This window comes from Cydia splendana, chromosome Z (genome assembly GCF_910591565.1).
Source record: "Cydia splendana chromosome Z, ilCydSple1.2, whole genome shotgun sequence".
NCBI classification, from domain to species: Eukaryota; Metazoa; Arthropoda; class Insecta; order Lepidoptera; family Tortricidae; genus Cydia; species Cydia splendana.
The window spans coordinates 1,453,473-1,478,741 of NC_085987.1; the positions used below are offsets into that span (position 1 = coordinate 1,453,473).

At 37.9% G+C, this 25,269-nt stretch overlaps 2 protein-coding genes across 5 annotated transcripts in view; both read right to left on the reverse strand.

The window, feature by feature from the left end:
- Positions 1–8,390: 8,390 nt before the first annotated feature.
- Positions 8,391–18,413, reverse strand: LOC134804375 (vesicle-trafficking protein SEC22b-B). Its single transcript, XM_063777410.1, has 6 exons — positions 18,125–18,413; positions 17,910–18,019; positions 16,702–16,822; positions 15,768–15,845; positions 15,031–15,151; positions 8,391–9,793 (listed from the first exon to the last, which is right to left on the reverse strand). Exons 1-6 carry the CDS (start codon positions 18,197–18,199, stop codon positions 9,645–9,647), a joined length of 654 nt encoding a protein of 217 aa, XP_063633480.1. The 5' UTR covers positions 18,200–18,413; the 3' UTR covers positions 8,391–9,644.
- A 2,179-nt stretch (positions 18,414–20,592) lies between these two features.
- Positions 20,593–25,269, reverse strand: part of LOC134804354 (ecdysone-induced protein 74EF) — a 309,467-nt gene continuing 304,790 nt past the window's right edge. For 2 of the 4 annotated variants that reach the window (XM_063777369.1, XM_063777366.1), the window contains exon 7: positions 20,594–23,650. In XM_063777369.1, coding sequence (XP_063633439.1) covers positions 23,118–23,650 — 533 coding nt within the window. In that variant the 3' untranslated portion in view covers positions 20,594–23,117. Of the gene's footprint in view, positions 23,651–25,269 lie in introns of all 4 variants that reach the window. The other 2 variants (XM_063777368.1, XM_063777367.1) reach the window with 2 other exon arrangements.

Below are 25,269 nucleotides of genomic sequence, written 5' to 3' on the forward strand. Positions count from 1 at the left end.
CAGGCCTACGGACAGTCCGATACATTTCGATGCATCGATGATAGATTTCGATCAGTTCGATGACTCGAACGATTCGATCGATAATTGGATCGATATCAATTTGTCTGATATCGATTTCGATCCGAATAACATCGATTATGACAGTTTGATCGAGTAACGTTCGAGTGGTAGACAAATTGATGTTATTATAGAGTCGGACCATAGCGCTAAGTTTTCATGCCAAGTGCTACGTCAAGTATGGAGTTTATAGGGTTATGTAGGTATACTTGCCAAGTATGCCAAGTTTGTGCAAAGTGAGCGTGGTCAGTCTGAGCACAGAGTTGATAGATAGTCTGTCTAAACCTATATTTTAAGCTAACTCGGCACCGACTTTGACGGATCAAAGTTTAAAAGTGTCATTATGAACGTCACATTTTCATAGAAATTTGACATTTATGATGACATTACCACACTTTGTCGTTGCAAATATATTACATATAACAATTAGTTAGTAGGACAATAGTTTTAGACTTGTTGAATTGTAGTACACTCTGCAGAAGTTGCTAAGCGGGCGAGGTGTTCAAAATTACCTTGACACGCTCCTATTCTCTTAACAATAAAGTCGCGTCTAGATCATTTTGAACACCTCGCCCGCTTAGCAACTTGAGCTGAATGATTACACACAAATCTATACAGAGTACTAATCGTAAAAACAGTATTGAATGAAAGTGACTAAAATAAATAAAAAACTTGAAAAAATGTTTAGTTCATCTTGCAATTTGGCTATCGGTACAAAAAATGTGACACTAATTCCAAAACTCCGTCAATATGAAATTGTTGTTGTGTGTGACTTCAACTCTAGTTATGGGCACTAGATATAGAATCTAACATACACTTTAAACGTTACGCTCGTAGCGCGTGCCACGGTTTCGCCGTATATAGCGCGTAGTCGCTACGAACAGTGTACCCGACTGTCGGGTTCTTGGCCCTGAATGTGTTAATGTCTTAGATAAGGATAATTAGGATCTCTAGACTAGACCACATAGTGGTGAAAGCTCAATCTAAAATTCCTTTTGGATGATTAAAAAAATGTAAGTTGTTGAATTCTAACCCCCTTATTCATAAAACTTTACGGGACTGATTTAGTTAAATTATGTATTATCCCTTTCTTACAAATACACGAGGCAAAATGACAGAGAAGGACAAACGGTGATTAGGTAACAGAGGCTTGTAGCGCGTTTATGAATAAGGGGGTAAAACTTTGCCAAATGAAGACATTCTATGATATTGTAGTCTCTAAATATGACGCCTTATAGGGTCGTTGTGTTAGTTTACGTCCATGCTCTAGTTTTCGTCCACTTGACGGATTAGCAAATAAAATAATGTATATAATTTTGAATTTGCTACCAGCGAAATATCATTTTTATGTAGATAGATATATATCTAATGCCGGCTGTACACGCTCGGCGAGAGCTTCTCGCCGAGAGTCTCGGGCGAAAAGCTGTCGACGAGAGCACACCATGTACACACTCGTTGTTTTAATTTAAGGCCTTTCGCACCGCGCTGCTGGTTACCCGAGTTTCTGTGTTTTTGTTGTGTACCTTCGTTGTTAAAAATGAACGAACAAACTTTAAATATTAAATTTGTGCAGGAACTGGAAAAGTATCCATGTTTATATAATTACACATTATTACGAATATACGGGTGAATCCAAAACCTGCGAATATTCCTTCGGCGCCTATTAAGATAATAGTATAATAAAATGTCGTCATCATCCTCGCTTGATCCACTTGACATGTTAGCTTTTTTCTAATATTTCCCTGTTGGTCCGTGTGCTTTTCTGAACAGAACTGATTGAAACCTTGCAATTTGAGTAGCGTCGTGTGCGAGCTACAGTTACTAACTGGTTTGTAATTGTAATTACTAATTAGTTCCGTCACTTTTGAGTAGCTCCATGTGCGAAAGGCCTAACAATGAGTGTGTACATGCTCTGCCTCGCTGCCCTCGCGAGAGCAGCGAGACCCTTTGACTCGGCCGCAAGAAACCGACCGCAATCCGGGAACGGCGAGACGAGACAAGGAAGACCGAGACAAGACGAGAGCAGTCTGTACACACTCGCTCTCGGCCTGTCTCGGGGTGTCTCGCCGAGAGTGTACAACCGGCCGACATAAACAATATTGTTTAGACATTAAAGATTGCAAAAAATCCAAATTTGTGCTGCAATGTAGGGTGTAGGTTTATATTATAATTTCGTCAAGTGGACGAAAACTAGCGCAATGACCTACTTTTCACTCTCTGGGAGCACAGGGTTCTCTACCTACTCGTATTTTTCTATGTTATTTGTAAGGTTTCAAGTATTTCATTAGGACGAACTATTATAATAATATAAGTGCTTTGATGTATTTTGTGAAACACATTAAAGGTCTCTGCCCACTACACCGTATCATACCATGACCGTGCTGTGAACGTATCAGGCACGGAATGTAACGCGATACGGACTACTATGCCCACTACACCGTGTCCACATTGTTTCATATCCGTACATAACGGGTTTAGTGCCCGTAGTAACCGCGCATCATCCCCATAGCGTCCGCCTATACTCCCCGTAGCATCCGCGTTTCATCCCCTTAGTACCCGCGTTTTATTCGCGAGAGCAAGACTCGTCAGAAAGAGCGAGCGAATAGTTATCCGACTGGTAAGAGCGAGCAAGAAATATAGCAATGCGTTTATAACGAGCTTAGAACGGTCACCATACGCGGTTATAACCCGTATGCCCACCGTTACGCCGCCTGCACGCACCGTCCTGGCCACGTTGCGTGCCATGCACGGAGCGTTTCGGCACCGGCAAAATATCCTCGCCGACTATTTTTGACGGTCCGTGTATGGCACGCGACGGGTATGGTCGGTGACGGAACGGGCTAGTGGGCATAGTCTCATACTTTTTAATACAAATAATATTTTTTTGCCTGACACGTTCATAGCACGGTCATGGTATGATACGGTAACTCTTATTATACATATATATGTAGTTCAATTGTTACTAACTAAGAAGATGTTCTGACTTTATTATACAAATAATTTTAAAACAAGTATTTATATAATAATGAAAAAACATCTAAATTCTCATTAGGGGTCATCCATTAATTACGTCACACGAATTTCTAGGTTTTTTTACCCCTCCCCCCCTCCTTATCACACTTGCGGGCTCAGCACGGTTCCACGGCACTTACATACTTGTTAGAACGTGACAGGCATGGTGACAAGGGATAAAAACGCGACCGTGCTAATCCGCTTGGTCACATTTGCCAACCCCTCCCCCCTGGTGTGACGTCACATTTCTTCAACGAAATCGGCAAATATTTATTTAATATTTTATCGAAATATTTTTGATAAAAGAAATATTAGTAATTTTATAACCCATAACTGATTAAGAAATAAAATTAAACGAATAAAAACGGTTATAGTTTCAAAAACTTGTTATTTAACTGTATAGCGAATAAAATAATTTAAATAAATTTTCGGTTACTGATGAAGTTAAAGTGACGTCACAAAGTTTGTGACTCCTCCTCCCCCTTGTCACAACATGTCACATTTTCTTGACCCCCTCCCTCCCCCTAAACGTGTGATGTAATTAATGGATGACCCCTTAAGGTCTGTGAGGCCAAACCCGCCGCCTACTTTGCGTATACCTAACTGGCTTATTTTTTATTAAATATTGCTAATAACTCTAATATTTAAATACCTAAATGTTAAGGTGGTTCGATTTTCATACAAAATTCAATCGCATTGCATTAAGTCACTACACACTATTAGTACATAAATATTTCCGCATTTATCTACTTTCGAATATTCGTTTGCGCGAAATTAATAGGAAAACAATGTTTCATACAGAAATCATGCAATAATCATTGTTAAATTTTCATCAATTTTACGTATGTGTGTGTCACAAATGTCGTGTACAGATACATTTGCGACGTTGCCATACTATTTCCGACGTTGCCATACTATTTCCGACGTTGCCGGGCTGACCACGGCGCGAATTTGGAGTGCCGTCATGTTTAGTGCAATTTTGTTGACAGGTACTTAATTGACTGAAGCGAGAATAAGTATCCGAAATTCGTCAGCTTAGCTAAGAACTATCATGGCGTGTTTTGCAAACAGTCGCTTTTTTGCTTTCAATCGGAAAGTTCCCGGTTCGATCCCCAGCATTGTATGCTGGGATATAACTTTTTGTATTTTTTTTACACCTAAATTTCGTATTGTTTTTTTTTTATATGTTTATTTAATTTTTCTTATTTTCAAAAAGCGAATGACTACGCGTATTCGTTTATTTTTTACAAAGATAATTAGAAATTGTACTCTACCTAATCTCTTTGATTTTTACAATCAGGACATCCTCACTGCAATAAAAAAGAAATGTATAATATTTCCTGTGGTTGAAAATAATGGAATTTTTGTCCATGAATGAAGAACACAATTACAGTTACTACCAGGTAAGTAAATTATAACTCGATTATAACATTATTAGAATCCATATTGTTGCATCATCTTTCTTCCTATTACATCAGAGATTTTTTCCTATCATGATTCATGATATTATATTTCTTTCAGGTACAGGGACTACTACGGATAACAAATATGAAAAAAATGTACTTGTACTTGAATTCAAAATAAAAATCTTTATTTTATTCTGTTTTTAGTATTTGTTGTTATAGCGGCAACAGAAATACATCATCTGTGAAAATTTCAACTGTCTAGCTATCACGGTTCGTGAGATACAGCCTGGTGACATACAGACGGACGGACGGACGGACAGCGGAGTCTTAGTAATAGGGTCCCGTTTTACCCTTTGGGTACGGAACCCTAAAAGCTGTGAAAATCAGGTATTGAATATTTTTTTTGAAAACGTTGATAAAGTAATTTATTAATAGAGTCTGTGCGGAAAGAGAAGAGTCTTGAAATGTAGGGGAGCCCATACATTCTACGACTCTTCTCTTTCCGCACATACCCTAATACCAACTAATACTGAATATCTGGGGGAGCGGTGGTGGCCTAGCGGAAAGCGCGTGCGACTTGCAATCCGGAGGTCGCGGGTTCTAACCCCAGCTCGTACCAATGATATTTGGTACGAAATATCATTTGATACCTATTTACCGAAACCTATTTATATACCGATACCTATTTTTCGGTGAAAGAAAACAATGTGAGGAAACTGGACTAATCCCAATAAGTTAACTCTCTGGGTTGGAAGGTCAGGGCAGTCGCTTTCGTAAAAACTAGTGCCCATGCCAATTCTGGGATTAGATGCCAAGCGGACCCCACGCGAGGAAGAAGAGATTGAATATCTGGGAGACCGACCAAAGCTTAGAAAACATATAAAAACTAAAAAATTTCATTGAAATCGTTAGAGCCGTTTCTGATATCATCCAAATATATAAATAAATATATATATATAATAATTGCTCGTTTAAAGGTAAGATAACACAAAAAGACTAAAATAAACAAAAAGAAATTACCTACTCGCACCAGTCTTGAACCCCAATCCTCTTGCACGTATTTCCACGAACATACCGTTACGCTATTGCAACATACTTACGTTGTGTGAAATTGTCTACTACAAGGATCACGGAAACACTGTTTGCATGTGTGAGTAATAGTAGGAAAAAGCGTGACAGCAACACTCCGTCGAATTAAAAAGGTGGTTTTTGCACAATGAAGTATTCAATGTTTATTTTAATAGTTCAATATTTATTTAAAGAGTGCGCGAAACATAGTTTTAAGTATACAAATACCATGACCATTTCACAAAAAAATAAAACCTGAAATTTTGCAAAAGTGGTGCCATCTAGCGAGAGTTAAGTTTTGAGTAACCTAGGCGAACCACCTTAATATAAGTCCAGATTTAGTAGCGTTTATTCGTGTTTTACACGGTAAAATGTACATTATATAGTTATGTAGGTATGTAACTATGTAATAAGATTCGGCCAAAAAAATATCTGACTGTTCTTAACGCCCCCAAAGAATTGAACTCATCAAAACGAATCATAAGAGACCAATCTCGAAAAGCAAACCAAAGTTCGTTTAACCCTAGTGCCTAGAAACCCTCGCAACGCTCAAGATTCCACTTTTCGAATCACTCTACGCTCGTGGTTCAATTTTGGAATTATTCGCTTGCCCGGGTATCAATACTATATATACTAGCACGATGAGTTAACAACTTTGCTAATTTGTAAAACAAATTTAATATTATATCGTTAACATAATTGGTGTATTTAAATGATTTACGTGAAAATTATGTTGTGAACTTAGATTGATGTCAAAATTCTACATCGATGTTATTGTAAATTCAAAATGTTAACTTGTGAATTCTGAATGTTAAATAAATGATTGTGTTGACAGGTTTCTTTCTTTTAACAATTTGTTTATTTATTATTTGCAATTTTCAAAATTACCCCGCTTTTAATGTTACCCCAATCCAATGTACCTTAAATAATTCAAATAGCATGAATGGTGCCGGAGCAGCTAACAACTTTCGGACCAGCCTTCGTTAAACTTTGCATATCCTATACAGAGTGGATTTTTAACCACTAGCCATACTCTGCGTAGTGACTATATAGGTCATTTGAACAATTTTTGTAATGGGACCAATGCCGAAATCGCGAAAAAAATTGTATGTCCGATAGAAATCGGCGACATCACACCAGCCGGAATGTATGAAACAGCCAAATTTTTTTTCGCGATTTCGGTATCGGTTGCATAAAAAAAATTGTATAGTATGCCCTGCAGAGTATGGCTGGTGGTTAATATTTAAACCTGTATACCTAATCGACGTATCTTTGCTTTGGATAAATGTTAACAGTCAGAATACAAACTAAAAAATGAATAAAACAACATATGAATATGTATTTTATATTTACAAATATATCGCCATTCAGGCGTCCAACCCTATACGCAATAAATAAAAAACACCATAAAGATAATTACATTGAATATTTCCACTACCAAGAAAAGGTAGGACAGACAAGCCAATTTCAAAACATGGAACAAATCATATATGTATAATTACTTAAATATTTATGTCTTATTTTATGGCCCCTCTACACCATCGGCAATGATGGTCCATTACAGAATAGGCGACGATTCCATCGTGTGGGCAGGCGCACAATAGGGTATTTTACTGTATTTAAAATAAATTATTTCACACCATGCATGAATTAAAGCACCAGATAATTATTAACTTAACATAGATAGTAGTTATTTTTAAACACAATATCTATTTAATAAATCGGATAGAAATATAAAATATAGGCGAGTTGACCGTGACGTCATTGTGTAGTGTTTCATATGAATCCATAATAGCGAATCGTTTTGACAGTTCTAAAAAAGAAACTGATTTGACTAGTAGGAGTTAACCCAATATGGCCGCTACTTATTTGATGTTTGCTTGAAAACCGAGAGAATGGCGATTACGCCCCATCGTCGCTGATCATGGGTCATTAAGCCATCCACACGATCGGGATCACCTGCAGTGGCCCATCATGGCCAAAGGTGTAGAGGAGCCATTAGAGTAGAAATACCACTATAATTCGACCGTTAACTGAGGCGGTTGATAAGTATTGGCTGCAGTTGAAGTACCTAATAAGTTAAAAATAAAAATGTATTATATAAACTAGATTTAGTTATATAACTCACCTATTAAAAAAACATCGCGTAAGTGCCTTCCCAACCGCCTCCTAAGCGGTAGACTTAAACTACGGTACCTGCGCCAAAAGCCCGGTTCTTAAGCTACAAAATTTCATACTTTTATAGGTCCATGTTCGCTAGTACGTCGCCATCAGATATATCGGAGCGGCCGAGGTGCTCGCAAATATCTGAACACGCCTCTATTGTCAAGGCGTTAGAGTGCGTGTTCGTATATTTTTGAGCACCTCGGCCGCTCGGATATATCTGATGGCGAACTTACATCTTTAAATGAAATGATCCACTTATGAAAGCAGGGTTTTCTTATACCCAAATAAAATTAGATCTCGGGGTTTTTAATAACAAATTTATTATCTTATACATAGTTTTTGATTTCTTCTTCCTTCTACATTTGGAATTAAGGTTTGTGCCTTTATTTTTATAACATTTTTGCACACAAATGAAAATATTTTTTGATCACCAAGCCGTATTCTAACTAGGAGGCCAGTTTTGATGTCAAAATGTTAGTTTGAATTGGCCTCAAGGACATTGGGGCTGTCCATAAATTACGTCATCGATTTTTGACGATTTTGGACCCCCCCCCCCCCTATAATCATCCAAAAATCATGCATCAAATGACCCCATTTCCTCCTACTTCATGCTACCGTCATCCGATGTCCAGACCCCCCCCCCCCTAATGAAATGACGTAATTTATGAATAGCCCCATTGCTGCTTTGTAGGCCCTCGCTGCACTCAGATACCCCCGATCGGGCCTCGCGCAAAAACAACATGGAAATGAACTTAATTCTAATACACGCAAGTCTCATTTCTCTCAAATATGTTGGCGTGCGATACCAATTTGTATGAAAATCGGTTTTTTACGACAAAAATCTGAAGAATACAATAAAGAAATCATATCATGGATTTCAGAGCGAAGTACGAAACGTACATGAATTTGTAGGGCTAAAAAAGGGGCTACTAACAAGTAGATTGCAGTTGACACTATTTAATACCGGCCAAGAATATTGTTTATTATAATCATTCCCATAATATTTTAGACGATATATAATTTCGTTCCTACGGTTGTACGGTATCGAATAGATATACATATGTATATCGATATTGTAAACACACATTACGCATTGTATTTGTGGGTTGGAGTTCAATAGGGAGGGTTTGATATTAGACACTTAATTACACGGCCATTTTGATATTTTGGTAGTCATTTAGAAAATGTAATAAACACTTTATTTCAAAATACGTTGACTTTATTGAAATAAAGGTTACAATTAATTAAAGTTCTATTCAAAAGGTCTGATTCAAGAAGATCTAAAAGGGTGCACCCTTCTCTGATGGAAAGCCACATGTATACTTATAAATTCTTAGTTACAAACATACGTATTGAGTAAATGTATGTAATATCATTTTTATTTCATAACACATCGAATATTTCTTACTTGTAAAATAATACGCCGCGAGTTGCAACCACAAAATCCAACAGCGCCCTCTATTTTAAAGTTTATTAAAAAATGTCCGCCAAAACAACAAGATAGCTGCCCATCTTGACATATACCTTGAGGAACACGGACTTGGTATCTTGGTTGGACTTGGTGTGTGTGTAGTAAATAGTGTAAATACTTTTCGTCTTATATGTTCCATATAAAGTTATGTAATACAAAAGCGCCTTTTTCCAGAGATCACTATTCAAAATGTCCGCCAAAACAACAATATGGCCGCCCTAATTTGACAGAAGTACCAGGTTTACAGGATCCAGAAGTACATCACGAAAACCAGCTATATGACGGCGCCAGCTGTTACTTTGATGAGCAATATGAGCATGAGCTTGGTGTTTAAGTAAATATTGTAAATACCGCCCGTTTTAAATGTTCCATATAAAGTTATTTAGTTTTTTTCCAAAGTTTCCTATTCAAAATGTCCGCCAAAACAATAAAATGGCCGCTCTAACTTGACAGAAGTACTAGGTTTACAGGATCCAGAAGTACAGCACGAACACCAGCAATATGACGGCGCCAGCTGTCACTTTGATGAGCATGGACTTGGTGTTTAGGTACGCGGCGTCCTTCTTGTACTTTTGCGACATCATGGAGAGGGACTGCGTTTTTGTGTCGAGCTCTGAAAAGGATAGGGTTTGTTTAATTTGGTTTTCTTATATATATATATATATATATATCTGTAGGTAAGTAGGCCTCAAGGGCTCTTTCACAATTCACAAATCAATACAACATTTGTAACTACAACAGGCAATACGTAGGTAAACATTACATTACATTATAATAATCTGTATAGATGTATATATGTATATCTATCTTACATTCATAGTTTGTCATAATGGATGTAAAAAATGCTCAGTAGAACAATCATCGACTTGAAACGGTGAAATAATTCAAGTTAAATACGAAACAAAATGCGTTTTCACCTCAGCAGATCGAACAAGGGTACTTTACTTCTTAAAAACAAAATGCGATTTTGCTCACTGAGTGAGACAAAATGACATTCAAGTTACCTTTATAGTCAAATGTCATTTCAACGTGCGGGGTCTAATACAAGTTCGAAATACTTGGGTTCTATTATCTCTGTCCCTTTCACACTGTTAGCAAAAAGAAACAGACAAAAAAAAGTTAAAACGACATTCAACGGTATATTGACGGTTTATAATAGACCCCCGAAAACTTCAGACCGCATCGTTCCAAACCACGTATGAATATGAATTCTTAATAATTAATTAATAAAAATAAAGTTTAAGATTTGATAAAAACTGATAAAATACTATATTTTAGATATTTTATTGTACAATTAAAATAATGAACTCAAAAAAAAAACACAGATTATTACGCAAAATTAACTATTTTACTTTTAAGAATTTCTACCATAGTTGACAAATAGTACATATCCGCAATTAGGACCGTATCTTACAAAGTTTTTTTTTTTTTACAAAAAAAAGTTGTCGATTGAAGTGTCAGTTGATGTTCGTTATTTCCATATTATTTTACTGAAATTTATTATTACGTTTTGTTTTTGTGTTCGATTGCGGTAATTAAACTTAATTGTTTGTATATCTTAAGAAAACATGAGTTAAGTGATGAAGAAGGCTTATATTTTTTAAGTTGTCTAATAGGTATGTTCTCACTGCTATGGTGAAAAATGTTGTGTACTACACGAGATCAAAGTTATTTACATCTCGTGCGCTTTTGAGCCCCTTACTACGCTCAAGATTCTAAATTAGATTCACGAGCGTAGCGAGTATTATAGAATCTTTCGCTTGCACGGGACTCAAAATAAGCACTCGAAGAAATATCAAACTTTGATCTCTTGTTGTACAAATAACTATTGTACGAGACAGTGCGGTGCTAATGGAATGCCCCAAAGTTGTGTTAAATGTCACTTAAAATTTCGTGTCTGAGTCGGAAGCTATTCAAGGTCATATAGGCATATATGAGCATAAAAAAGGCTCAAATAGTTTTGTAGAGTTAGACCAAGATAAGTCTGCAACGATTTTGATAGCACGCGCAGTGCAAGCGTTATTTATACGTCATAATGTCATGGACGTTTGACGTTTAAAATAACACTTGCATTGCGTGTGCTATCAAAATCGTTGCAAACTCTAGGTCTAACTATATACTGTATTTGATTTTTTGTAAAATTTTACAATATATATAAAACTGCATCTTTTCGCACTGGCCGCAACTTTTTAACTTAAAATAGTCATGGCGAATTGGATTTAAATCGCAGAGCAAAAATAGGCATATAATAATAGTCAAATTCTTTCTAATTTATTGCTGCTGACAATTATTTTCTAAAATAATTAATTTTAACTACAGTCAATATTTTGCAGAACAGGGGCCTATTGCATAACAAACTACAACTAATATTACAAGCGGAACTCCTTATTCAATAAGTGAAATTAGAAAAGGAGTTCCGCTTGTAATACTAGTTGTAGTTTGTTATGCAATAGGCCCCAGGCCTTTAGTTATAAATGAAATATAACATATAGTCATATATAATATAATATAATGTATTGTATAAAGTATGCTATTGTGTCGTTTATGTGTAATTTGTATCCGTGTAGTATGGGCTAAAAGCCTGAAATAAACGATATTTTATTTTTATTTATATATCATATATTATTGACGTCAAACTAGCACAGAAATCCCGGGCCTCAGGACATTAGGTAATCTAAAAATAGGCGTGACGTAGTTAGTGCAATCGATCGGGCATGCGTGGTGCAAAGGTGACGGCACAGACCCCGACTACTAGACGGACCCGGACCGGACCACATAATAATATAATATTATAAGGATATCCTTACACAAATAACATTTATTTCAGTACTACGTAAAGGTTATTGGTATATACATACAACCATACAAAAATAACTCAAATATATCTAAAATTAATTAAAAAAAACTACATGTCAAATTATTTTGTGTTTTATTTAAGTAATGGTATTGCCTACTACATATACCTTATACAGGGTGAAATTTAATTCACTGGCCAAATTGAAACACCCGAAAGAACTCGAAAAAATATTAAACACGTGTTTTTTCTTTTAATACCGCTCAGTACATTTTTTTCGAAATAACTCATCATCAAGTTGTCCTAAAAACCTCGTACGTTATGGTGAACCGACAACTACCCACTACACCCGCTTCTCTCTTATCAGTTAAGGTCATTGACACCCCGCCCCTCCCGCTGTTTGCAATCGCGTCACCAATTATGAACCCTATTGCAGCGAGATAAGACGCTTACCTACATAAGTTGCTAATTTTTCCTTCATACTTTAACGGGCTTAGAGCCGTCAAAATGCAAAGGCAACCCATTTTTAATCTAAAATATTATTTCTGACTAATGATTATTAACAAAACGTCCGTGGCTTAAAAACAATGAGTAAAAACTAGGTCAGGAATCTTTGCATTCAGGCGTATTTAAAAAATTGAATCATCTTATGTACTTACATTTGATTAAAAGTCGACGCAATTAACGAAAGTCCCACGAGATGGTACTCTTGGATTCAATCCTTGTCTGCGAAGGCGTGGAACTGATTCCATTTCGTATAATCTTTGTGCACCACGTAAACACTCACCACTTAATAAATAACACCGTACCATTTCCTAATATTCCCGGTTCGAAAACATTTTTTTAAACCTTAGTACGCGCGCGATTATTATTTTAAGGTTGGCGAGTGACGAGTGACTAATCATTTATGCTAACCGTTATGTTTACCGCTAGCGCGGAATGGTTTAGACTACCCTCGAAATTGATAAACCTGCCTACCATCGCCAACACTAACTAGGTGGACCCTATTGCAACGATTATAAGGTTTAGTGAAGGTCAGATAAGGGTTTTGCTGATGTTGTTGTTAAAACCTACTATTAGGTTTGTTTACATTTGTGGTAATAGGGTGACCACGACTCGTGGAAAGTATTTAAATATTGAAAAATGAAAATTAAAAAAAAATGTACTCTTTTTTTTCGCTAAATAGATTCCTTAAGTGTAACCTAGTGCCTGGAATGAATATGGCCAGTGATTTAAATTTCACCCTGTATATTATAAACTGAAATAACAATAGAAAACATCCCTTTACTAATAGGAAATAGGAAAAAAAACCATATTTATCAAGGCATTATCGAAGGCTTGTGTTGTGGGTACTCACACAACGATATATTAGGAAACACCCACGACATGACTAGGTAACAAATATCTATGCTCAGTGAGTCATGAGCATGACACAAATAAAGGCCCTTACTGGGATTCGAACCCAGGACCATCGGCTTCATAGGCAGGGACAGGGTTACTTCCGACTTGGTCCGGAAATTTAGTAAAAAAGTTTTTGGGCCGCACTGTAATGTGAAAAATAAGTAAAATAACTAACACGCGTTTGTTGCTTGCCTCTTTCACGGAATTAAAAATATTCAATAAGTAATCATATTAATGTAAAGTGCAAAGGTCACGGCGCCTGTTGCACCTGGCGTGGGCGGAAAGTTATAGATCACCACACGATAGATCTCGCGATATTTATATCATGTAAGTGGACATGCGTGGTGCATTTGAATGTAAAGTGCAAAGGTCACGGCACCTGTTGCACATGTAGGCCAAGCACATGATTGGCGCGACAGTATCTCGCGGCGAGATGACTACCCGTCTTTTTCTAACTCTGTTAATAAAAGAGGGCGGGTAGTCTATCTCGCCGCGAGATACTGTCGCGCCAATCATGTGCTAGCCCGACTGGCGTGGGCGGAAAGTTATAGATCACCACCAATAGATCTCGCGAACTTATTAGTGGACATGAGTGATGTGAAGTGCAAAGGTCACGGGGTTAATTGTTCCCGGTAGTAAGTGGTGTTGCAGATTACCTAAGACTAGATCTCGGATATTTATTAACGCCATTAACGGTTAATATACGGTCCTATAGCCCCAATCCTCTTGGTACAATGTAATGCCTGTGCTTTTAACAGTGTAACGTCGATTTTGTTCAATGTATAACGTGTACTAGGGGTGAAAAATAGTATGTTTGTTTAACCGTTTGACCGCCAAAGACTGCAAATCACGCGCTCGGTAACAGTGTAATATCAACCTTCGTGCATTCCGATTTCTAAAGGGTTTCACAGGGGGCTATTGCATCTGTTAAACTATAATTGTAACATCAATTCTACATTCGCTTTTGCAATATTAATTAGGATAATACATGTAATATAATAATAACTCGCATAGCAGAGTCGTCGGTAGCAGTGGTATAAAACGTGGAAAGCACCTAACATTAGTACCGCTAATTAGCTATTAGTATAGTTATCACTGGCATATCTTTCATTCGCTTGCAATAATTCTTATAATATGAACTTATTTATAAGCACCGACGGAAATATAAGTTCAACCTTTTGACCAGCAAAGACGTAAATTGACGCGCGTGGCTACCGGAGCCCAATAATCAATCTTCTTGCACTGCGACAACGTTCACCTTCGAGCAACACTGGGAAGGGAGTCGGCATTCGCACTATTTCCCCTCTGCCGGAGTACGTGCCCAACTGGGCACGCACACAACTAGCGCGGTGCGTGTTGTGACTCGTCCGTACACAAAAAGAGATCGAGGTGTGCACGATTTGTCTTTCACGTGTATCATTTTCTCTGTATTTGTGTCGTCATTACAGATTGGATTTTGTATGTAGTGAGTGAGAAGTGCGAAAAAATTACAGTACGTTTTGTACGGTAAGATATAGCTTGGGCTCCTCCCTTCCGACGTGTCGGAAGCCGGTGTTGCTCGAAGACGTTCACGATGACGCTCGTCGTGACGTTCAAAGGGCCGCCGCGGAGCCATCAATAATGATTGACGTGTCGTGGTAATGGTAAATACTGACCGGACAGCACTGCGCCTCGCTGCAACACGTCGTCAATGTTCTGCATCATGATGCGTTGCACGTCGCCGAGCTGCCCGCCGAGAGCGGCCGCGGCGCCCGTGCGGCGCGCGCGCGTCCCGCCCTGCGACCAAACAAACATTCAGGGGGAGCTAGAGTTACACCGAGAGAAGTTGCAACCATTTTGATAGTACACGCAGTGCAAGTGTTATTTATACTAGTGGAGACACTCCTCCTTTCAGGCAAACTTGGACTCGGCTCAGTATTGCTTTGACAATACGCCTCTATTGTAAATTCTCTTTGGTCATTCGTTTGTTTTCGCAATATATGGCATAGCAGCCGTTAAAGTCAACGAATCTTTGCTACCTACACTGCAGGCCTAAAGTATGAACACGTCGTTGTTTTCTTTAATCTTTAATATCTCATGATTCTATTATTATTATTGTATAGTACTTACATTAGGCAATCCCATAAGATTAAAAATATACCCTAAGTATGAAACAGCTTAATATATTGTAAAAAAATATAAAACTAACATGGAACATAAGTCACGCAAAAAAAAACCTTGAAACTTTTTGGTCCATCTTGCAGTTGGGAGTTCAATTTGCTATCGGTACGAAAAAATCTCGCTGTCATTACATGATTTTGTAGTTGTGTGCGTGACTTCAAATCTAGTGCCGATACCTAAATGAATGCTGACTGTACTTGCAGAATAACGATTATTAACTTGAATAATTTACCTCGCTGTACTGGCGCCTTGCTCGCTGCATCCACGTATCGAACTCAATGAACGTGTAAGGCCGAGTCACCGTGTTCACCTGAATCAGACGGAATCAATAAACAAATCTTCAACCACAGGGTCGCCAAAGTGGACATTAATAGAACAGGGTTTACACAGGAATAAAATGTATGGAGACTCTTAAGGTACAAGTTGGAACCCGACCGCAGACGACAGCAGCAGACGATGTGTCGCTGTTGCTGGTTTCTATGTATTTATACGATCCATTCGTAGTTAGGGGCACGAAGTTAGCGACGTGTCGGCGAGCGGTAGTCGACTGTCGCTCGACTGCAGCTCAGGGGCCCATTTCTCGAGTGGTATTAGACGAATAATAATAGTCCACGAACTGTCAAATCGTATGGGCATGGCAAGTTGGCAACACACTAATATTAGACTAATACCGTTCGAGAAATGGGCCCCAGTAGTGCCAGTTTCACTCTCAGTCGGAACCAACTGGATACGGCGCTGCCGTTTGCAGTCGGGTCTCGGTCTCGTGCGTTCAACCAGCAGAATTTTTGAAAGTACGTAGAGCTTTTTTTAGATCACAATACGGTTGCCAAAAATATTTTTATGGCATAAAGTAGAACATAGCATAAAATATCTTCCAACATACTATTCTACTATTGCCTCTGTATGTATATGGTATTGTCATAGCTGTTGGTTCTCCAAATAAATAAAATAAAATAAATAAAATAAAATAAATAAATAACAAGTATGACGTCAAAAAGAAGTTGATCCACCAATTAATAACTAATATTAGTTGGCAATAACTCACCTGCTTGCCGTATTGCTGGTAGAACTCCTGCGCGATCTCCTCGAGGTAGCTGAACGCTAGTCGCTTGTTGTAGTGTCTCCACAGCACCAGGTAGCACATCTATTTGTTGGCAGTAACTCACCCGCTTGCCGTATTGCTGGTAGAACTCCTGCGCGATCTCCTCGAGGTAGCTGAACGCTAGCCGTTTGTTGTAGTTCCTCTCGCACAGCACCAGGTAACAGATCTCGTTCTCAATCAGATAGCTGCAATGTTAAATGTTGTTTCAATTCAAACTTTGTTAATTAAATATGGTTATAAATGTAATATAGCTTGGCAAGAGACAGCATAGGCAAAGAAAATCATACTGTCTTTTTCTTATACTAGTAATATCACCCCAAAAAAAGGATGAGTATAGTTCTTTATACTACTGCTACTGACAAATTTAGTGCCATCAAAAAGTAGGTATTCCCATGATTTTGGAATTTATGGCATCATATGTCTTTTAATTTATGGATTGGATTATAGAACATTAGATTAAGGTAATTTTAGTGTAGTGATGGCAGTTACAAACGTGTTTAAGACTTCATTTATCAGAACTTACGTTAATTTAATTATTTTTACAACAAATTAAAATTTGAAACCAGAATTCATCATTGAACTAGTGAATTTAGTTAATATGTTATATGCAAGGCAAAATTACAAAATGATTGGCCTATTGCAACATTTTGTATCTATGGATCGCTACCGATTGGTGGATCGCAACAAGAATTGAATGGGTCCTGAAACTACTAGGAAATACGAGCATAACCAAGAGTATTTTTATGTTAAGAAGGCCATGCTTTGGGTCCCAAAATGGTTGGTGTTAATTGGGAGCCCAATCAACTTTGGGAACCTCTGGCTTATTGAATGACATTTAATTTGAATAAAGACACCCTATTGAATTGAATCAAGAATGTAAACAATTTAGACACCATGCATTCAAAAACATTGTGTGATTACCGAAGTTTCAAATGTACCATATTATATTCAACTTGATGGTGGCAATCACAAGTAATAATATTACTCATTATGTTGAAAGTGCACTCAGTATGTAGGTGACTGTTAAGTACGCATTATTGTTACGCAAAATTGAGTCTTCATACTTTGATATTGAGTCACTTTTACGTCATTACCATGTTACAGTCAATACCTAGATGTTTAATTTTCTAAAAACACAGCCAACAGGTATTATTTCGTTTTATTATCTACTTTTATGGATGTTAAATGAATAGATGCCGCGTAAATGACTCGTGAATAATTACGGTGCAAGAAATAATAGTAAATCGAAAATAATACTAAAAAGCGACTCACTGGAACAGGAATGGTCCGGATTCAATCGAACAGCGTAGCGGAGACTGCGGTCCTAGCTTCCTGAACAGCATTTTCGCCTGATTTTGGTACTCCAAGATATTGCAGCCGCTCTGCCGAACGCAAAATAAATTGAAATAACTAATTAGAACAACGTGATAAAACAAAGTTATGAGTATTTACGGGCTTGTAAGGGTTGTGGCTAGTATCTGGAATACCTGTTCGTCGTCCTGCATGGTTGCGGCGAGCGGCAGGCCGTCGACAACTCGCGCAATCATCGTCATAAGCACCATTTTGATTTTTAAGGTGATAACTGTTTATTCGTAATACTATGAATGTTCCGACACTAAATAACTGTCTGTTGAGCTTTGTAAACAGCACTAGTTCGATTTATTCACATAACAATCGTGTATTTCTTGACATTATTTGGGAGCGACTGTGGCAATAGCAAGTTGGCCACACAGCTATACGCAGCGTTTTGACTATCTATACACGTCACCGCAACCGCAGTAAAGGTGACAGTTTTGACAACCGTCACGTCAGCCATAATAATAGTTAAGATGCGTTCAGGTATTTATAACAATTAAGAACGATTGAAATCGGTAGAATAAGGAATATTAAATAGGGAGTATTAGGCAAAGCTCTGCGTAAGTGGCACAACTAGCACATACAGTAAACAAACATCATTGAGACATCATGCGTCACTACGTCAATCACATGGCCCACGGTAGGCCACGATCGAAACACGACAATCGAAAGTTCGGTTTCTGCCTCTCTATCACTCTTGCGTATTCGAGCGATAAAGAGGCAGATAACTAAATTTCTATTTTCGCGTTTACCGGTAGGCCCTTGTTAACAAACCGCCTTGATGCATCAATGTCATATTTAATTGTCTGCGAAAACTTGTCAAAAAACCTTAGAGAATATAACCAAAACCATTTGGTTATATCCTCTAAGCAAAAATGACAAGGCAGTATGGCTTAGAGCTTTAGCCTGTCCAGATAGACGAAAAAAAATCTAAGCAAAAAACTTTAAGTCACAGTATGTTAGTCGAATCCAAAGAGTAAAGTAAGTATATAGGTATAGTGAGTACAGGTGAGTTAGTCTATGAATTTACTAGAGTCAGTAGTGCTGCACTCTGGCGGCAGAACATTTCAGTAATATCCCCTATTGATATTTCAGTGAAGTTTACATTTTTTTTTCATTTTGTGTTTATAGTTTGTCAAAGGACTGTCTCATTTCAATCACAGACAAAGAGAATCATACTATCTTTGTCTTACACTAGTACTAGCACCCAAAAGAAAAGGATGAGTATAGTTTTCCTGGTTCTTACTGACTGACAAATATAGTTTGACCAACTATATTAATCATACACTAGCTCTCGGAGTAATTAACAATGGAGCCGCCATTAATAGGCGTTCCCCTCTGTCGAAAATAGGCGGCCAATGGTCAACCACATGTCAACCATATGTATGGACTGACGTTTATCTGACATGACGTACCTATACATTTGATGTGCCCCTCCCCCGCAAAAAACGGCAGACTATTTTGTACCGAAAATTTTAGACATGGCGTCTCCGTTGGTTATATCCTCTAAGCACTAGCTAGTTGATACAATCACAATGAAAACTAATGTTGATTATGTTAATAAAAGCGCTACCTAGTGGGGAGTAGCCAAACTTGTTACTGAGATTGTTCAGAGAGGGCCAGAGAGGCTGGTTGACTTCGGTGCAATTCTAGTATTTGCTACAAGATGGCGCTTTAATAAAAGTTAGAGTTTTCCACTTTTAGGTAATATTAGCAACGCTAACGCTAGATGCTTGCTACTTGTGCGAGACTATTCAATATTTTAAAACACAAAGAATACCGTTACGTATGACAGAAGTTTTCAAATGAAACCTTAACTTTATTATTTTATTAAGTAAAATACATCATGTATGTATGTAGTATGTAATGTATGTGTATGTATACTTACTTCTTGGTAAAACACGTTTAATATCAAGAGTGTGTCTGCGTGTGTTGATTGGGTTTGTTAAAGGGTTGTCGATGAAAAAGAGCATTTTTATAGTGGATATTTTATTAACTGTATCATCATGCATCAAGTTTATGTGCTAAATCATTTACACTTATAACTAACTATACATAGAAAAATAACTTAACTATCGGGCAGAAAATACAGTATTTGTAGAGAATAACAACTAAATTATCTTTTATAATTATATTAACGTAACGGACTTTTAACTGATTATAAACTAGTGCCTGCGCCAGTCGCGCAGTTGCTCTCGGAGCGACACGAACGATCGGGGTGGGGGTAGAAGTTCCAGCCACACAGAAACATTTAATAATCCCGAAGGAATCAAACTCTCTAAAATTTCTTTAAATACGACATTAATTTATATTTAATTTAATTTAACAATTGAGTACGTACTTAATATTGAATATTGAAAACGTCAAAAACTTCAGTGCGTGCCACGGTACTCGACGGACCAATTTACCTATACTCTCGAACACTACCAAATTCATCCGAAAAACTACACTTTAACATATTTTGGGTTCAAACTCAACATATTACGTTTTGTAGGTAAGACTAAAAACACCGAAGTTTTTTTCTTTCGTCCACCTGGATAGGCTAAAGCACTAAGCCATACTGCCTTTAAAACACCGAACGCGCGAAGCGTTTAAAACTAGTAACTGTGTCAATATATTTTTTCTCTCGCTTTTAAAACGGGCGAAGGAAATACTGTCACTCAGCCAACGACACTCAGTAGGGAGTATGGTAAATCAGTCCGCCAGCACTCGCCAATCTTAATCCGAGTCACTAACCTTCCGTCCCCCTGATTCTCTGCCAGCCAGCGGCCGTGTGCGTTATTTTTTTAATCTCGAAAACCTCACACCAATATGGCTTCCAATTACAAATATTTTTTTAAAACTCTAAGACTAGGCTCGATTTTCGAGGTGCTGGTAAAATTTACACTGATAAGTACATTATTTTATTAAACTTTGATTTTTTAACAACATCAATTCGACTAAACATACGACAGAGCATCGTTTTAAATGCTTGCTCGAACATTCCGGTAACCGGGAACCGTCTAACGCAGAGCCTATCGGTCCTGAGAGCTCACATTCCATCACGTGGTCCAATCATTACATTTATAATTTAATTACAATTATCCATTTACAATAAAATTTCTAATCTAAAGAACGAAATTCCCTAAAAAGTAAAACATGAAAGCGTTGGTTAGGTTCGCGTGACGTGACGCTAGAGGGCGCTAGTAGCAAACGCGAACCCGACCACCGCAAGGTACACGTATCATTTATCCAAGAAATAAATAAGTTAATCTATTAATTATATTTACAAAAGCATTACAAGTGCCGAAAAGTAAATTTTGAATCCTAGCTATACAAAAATACGATTAAATCCACATTTCAAGGTATATATATAAAATTTAATCACATGGGACACTGGATTTGTTCGATGAATTGGACACTGAGATCTTTAATAGAATTTATACTTAGCACACTGGGTGTATATATATATTATATATACCTGCATAGCCTGGATTGGTCTGTTATATGTATATTAATTTCGAATGCCGAGATCCTGCGGTCCCCACATAGCACCTTCAACTGCCTTAAGGCCCGAGCCTGGCCGGAGCGCGCACCTCCCACACCACATAACATCCTTACCACTACATAATTGATATAATTATTTTGAATATAATATAAAAATTACATGATAACATCCGAAAACTTAGTGGCGCAGTGCGAGCTCCGTGCAACATAATGGACACTTCCTATTCCTAACGATTCTATACGGACCGTTTGAAAATATTAATACGGTATTGGCAAACTAATGACGGCCAGGGGACCAACCGAGGACACACCAGCGTCACTCCGGTCTCCCAGCCATTCAGAGAGCGAGTTTATTAACCAATCACAGCGCAGAGAACTCTGCTCACTTCACGGTCATTTAGTTTACTTGATAGTATGAGAGTTGTACGAAAATAAAGATATCTAGGCTACACTTTTAAAAACTATCTAGTTAAAAATTATCATGTTTTCTATAACATTGGACCACAAATCGTAATTAATTATTAATATTTAATTCAGGTAACAAAAAATGGGGGCGTCGCGCAGCGTGTTTGTAAGTCTAAAATGACGTAAGAGGCGTTCACTTTTATGTCATTTGGGATTTACATCTGTATGCGTGAAGTTTTCTGATATGCAGTTGGCGGGCAACGGGTTTAAATATTGATATGTACTTAAATGTGTAGACGCACGACGCCTCCTTAAATCGTATTTAATATAATTATTAAATAAACATACATAAACTAAAGCAAGTTCACTTAAAACACTATTTAAAATAATTAACACAATTAACGCACAAAATATCATCCCTTAATTAAAGTATCAGGTTTAAACAGAAGTTGGCAGTAGATATCAGTTCTGTCGTAGTGTTCGTTGAGGCGCCCTCTGGCCGCCAAGAACTAAACTCAGTTCACGAATTAAGTTAACTATTAAAATGTCCTTCATTCATAACATATAATTATTTATATAACGAGAATATGCGAGCGATAGCTCCTATGAAGTCACAGTTAACCGTTAATGCGCGAAGCACCAAGATATACATCATCTGAGAAGGTAGGTAATATAATATGATATTTTTGTCACTATAGTAAACATCCAAGTTCACGTAAATATTTCTTTATTATAAACTCTTAAAAGACTATTAATAAGGTTCTTACTGTAGTTTCAATATGAAGTGTATATAGTTATGAAGTATAGTTTGCGTAGTCTGAGGTAGGCAGTTCGGTTCTCGACTTGCCTCGGGCCGGCCCGCGCCGGCCGACGACTATAGGAATAGTTATATATGTACAGAAACGTCTTTAAACATTAAAAAATTCGTTTCAACATTATACAAAAATCGCTCCATCTTCGCGTAGCAAATTTAGTACTTTTCTGTGGATCCCCTAATATATATATAAACATTTGAGCAATCATTTTCGTCTCCATACCTATTTTTGTATAAATATTAAATTCAACGACATTCTTTTAATTTAAAAATTTAGTTTATCCACATAGATTATTTAATCACGTAAACACTCTTAAGCGATTATAACGCGTTGATGAAAATAGACGAATTTACCAAAGTGAATCAATGTTTAAGTGAAACGTTTGAACGCAGTGTCCTGTCACTAGGAGATTCACACTCTAAGCCAACGAGCAGTCGATCTCCACGATATCCTTGGGGACGTCGACGAACTGGTACACCAGGCGCTGGCCGTCCACCTTGGCGAGGATGCCGCGCTGGTAGTAGTAGCGCAGGGCGCGCCCCATCGTCTCGTAGTTCATGTCTGGCTTGTTCTTGTGGAGGCCCCAGAGGCGAGACACGGCCTTGGAGTCGACCAGCTTGAAGACTCCCTTCTCGCGGTTCGTCCACTTAATGTAGCGCGGGCAGTACTCGCGGTCCTGCAGGAGCTTGAGCAGGAACTCCCAGAGGTAAGTTGTGGAGCCCTCCCGGCTCTTGCGCTTGACGCCGGGAGTGGGGGGCGCGTCGGCGCGCGGCCTCTTTTTGGGCTTGAGTTTGTTGTGGTGGTGGTGCCGCTGGTAGTCGCCGAAGTCGAACACCGAGTAGGGCAGGTCGTGCTCGGGGAGGGGCGGCGGCGCGGGCGCGGCGAAGTGGTGTGAGCTCCCGCCGCCGCCGTACCCGTAACCGTATGCCTCGCGTTCGCTGACCGCGCCAGCTGAAAACAAAACACTAATTTAGTCATGATTGTCTTCCTAGATGTCGTAATTCAGACGCAGAAAGTGGAGATGGAGATGGTCGATTTTCGCTCGAGCGAAGGACAATTTCATTAATGTCTCGATCTTATAAGACATTTTGACATACGAAATTACAAATACATTCCGTTTTATGCCGACATTCTCGTATGTACTACAACTACGTTAGTGTCTGTTCCGCCAAGTAGGCCGGCAAGTTAGATCGCAAACTTCAAGTAAGATGGCTCCTTCCGTCCCAGTTGCCTGGCCCAACTTACAGATTGCCAACGAGGAAGCTAATATAACATAACTACATGATTTTGAACCTAGTCAGTTCTACGCAAGGTTTATATTCGTGTAATGAAGGTGCACCGAAGTTATTGGTACCTATTGACTTGCTTAAGTTCCTGCGGCTTTTTGAATTAGTCTATTGAATATTCTTCTGAATATTGAATATTTGTTCTCTTTACTTGCATTTAATGTATAAGCATGTTTTATACTGTTGATACATTTATTAAACAACTGTACGGACAATGGATTCGAACAAAAAGCGTTGGTCCATGGGGGTCTGTATAAAAAAATCGTAGTCTATGGACACAATCGCGTGACAGCGTCCGGTGCACGTGACCCCAATACAGTGTCGCCCTCTGTTATCATGTTACGTAACAGGGCGCTGCGCTGACCTTACTTAACACGTTGCGCGATGCGTGGATGAATTCCAAATTTAAACAGTTACGTTCCGTTCCGCTGGTTTATATTTTAATCGCGATTTTTCCGGTGCACCTCTAGAACCACTTGCGCAGTCAGTATTCGATTCGATGCGCGAGTTCTAAATTTAAATTTAGTATACGTTCTTGAAAAAGGCCTATTCAACTATAGATGGTCAAGCAAATCTTGTCAGTAGAAAAAGGCGCGAAATTCAAATTTTCTATGGGATGATATCCTTTCGCGCCTACATTTTTCAAATTTGCCGCCTTTTTCTACTGACAAGAGCTGTTTGACCCAGTATAAAAACAGTATAAAAAGAATAAAAAACAGATCTCTATAGAAGCTCGCTACTATTTTGTATTTATATTATCAGGGATTAAAAATTTAACAATATATTTGGAAGCGAATAACGAAATTAAATTATTTCTACGGAGCAAGTGGCTTTTGTTACATTTTCGGATGGAAAACCCCCACCTTTTCACGAAGTATCTATGCAGGTTAAAAAATAAAATTTATATTGTAATTTATATATTTCAAATCTATCCAATAAATGAAACTAAATTAAAGCTTTTATGTATATCTCCTTGTGTATATCATAATCCAATTCAAATAACACGTGAAATATTTTGCGTTCAAATATGATGCAATTTTTTTTTGCTATGTTGCTGTACCTATGTGTTTTTTTAAAGTGACCGACTCACGAATCATCGGAGTGCGAGTTTCGGATTGCACTCAGCCAAGGTGACTCGGTCTAATTTATAAACATTTTTGTTGATAACGCGAGATAAGAGACGTTATGTAAGTTATTTGGTTAGGTATTAAGGTTATCAATGTATTTGCGAAAATATTGCAGTTGTGTAACCGCTTGTTGATTATAGGTAAATTGAATTAAAAA

Coding starts and splice junctions, on each gene's coding strand:
- LOC134804375 (XM_063777410.1), bottom strand. CDS start 18,199: ATGGTGCTTATGACGATGATTGCGCGAGTTGTCGACGGCCTGCCGCTC. Junction 16,823..17,909: donor TCCGGACCATTCCTGTTCCA/GTGAGTCGCTTT, acceptor TTAACATTGCAG/CTATCTGATTGAGAACGAGA. Junction 15,846..16,701: donor ACCAGCAATACGGCAAGCGG/GTGAGTTACTGC, acceptor CGTCTGATTCAG/GTGAACACGGTGACTCGGCC.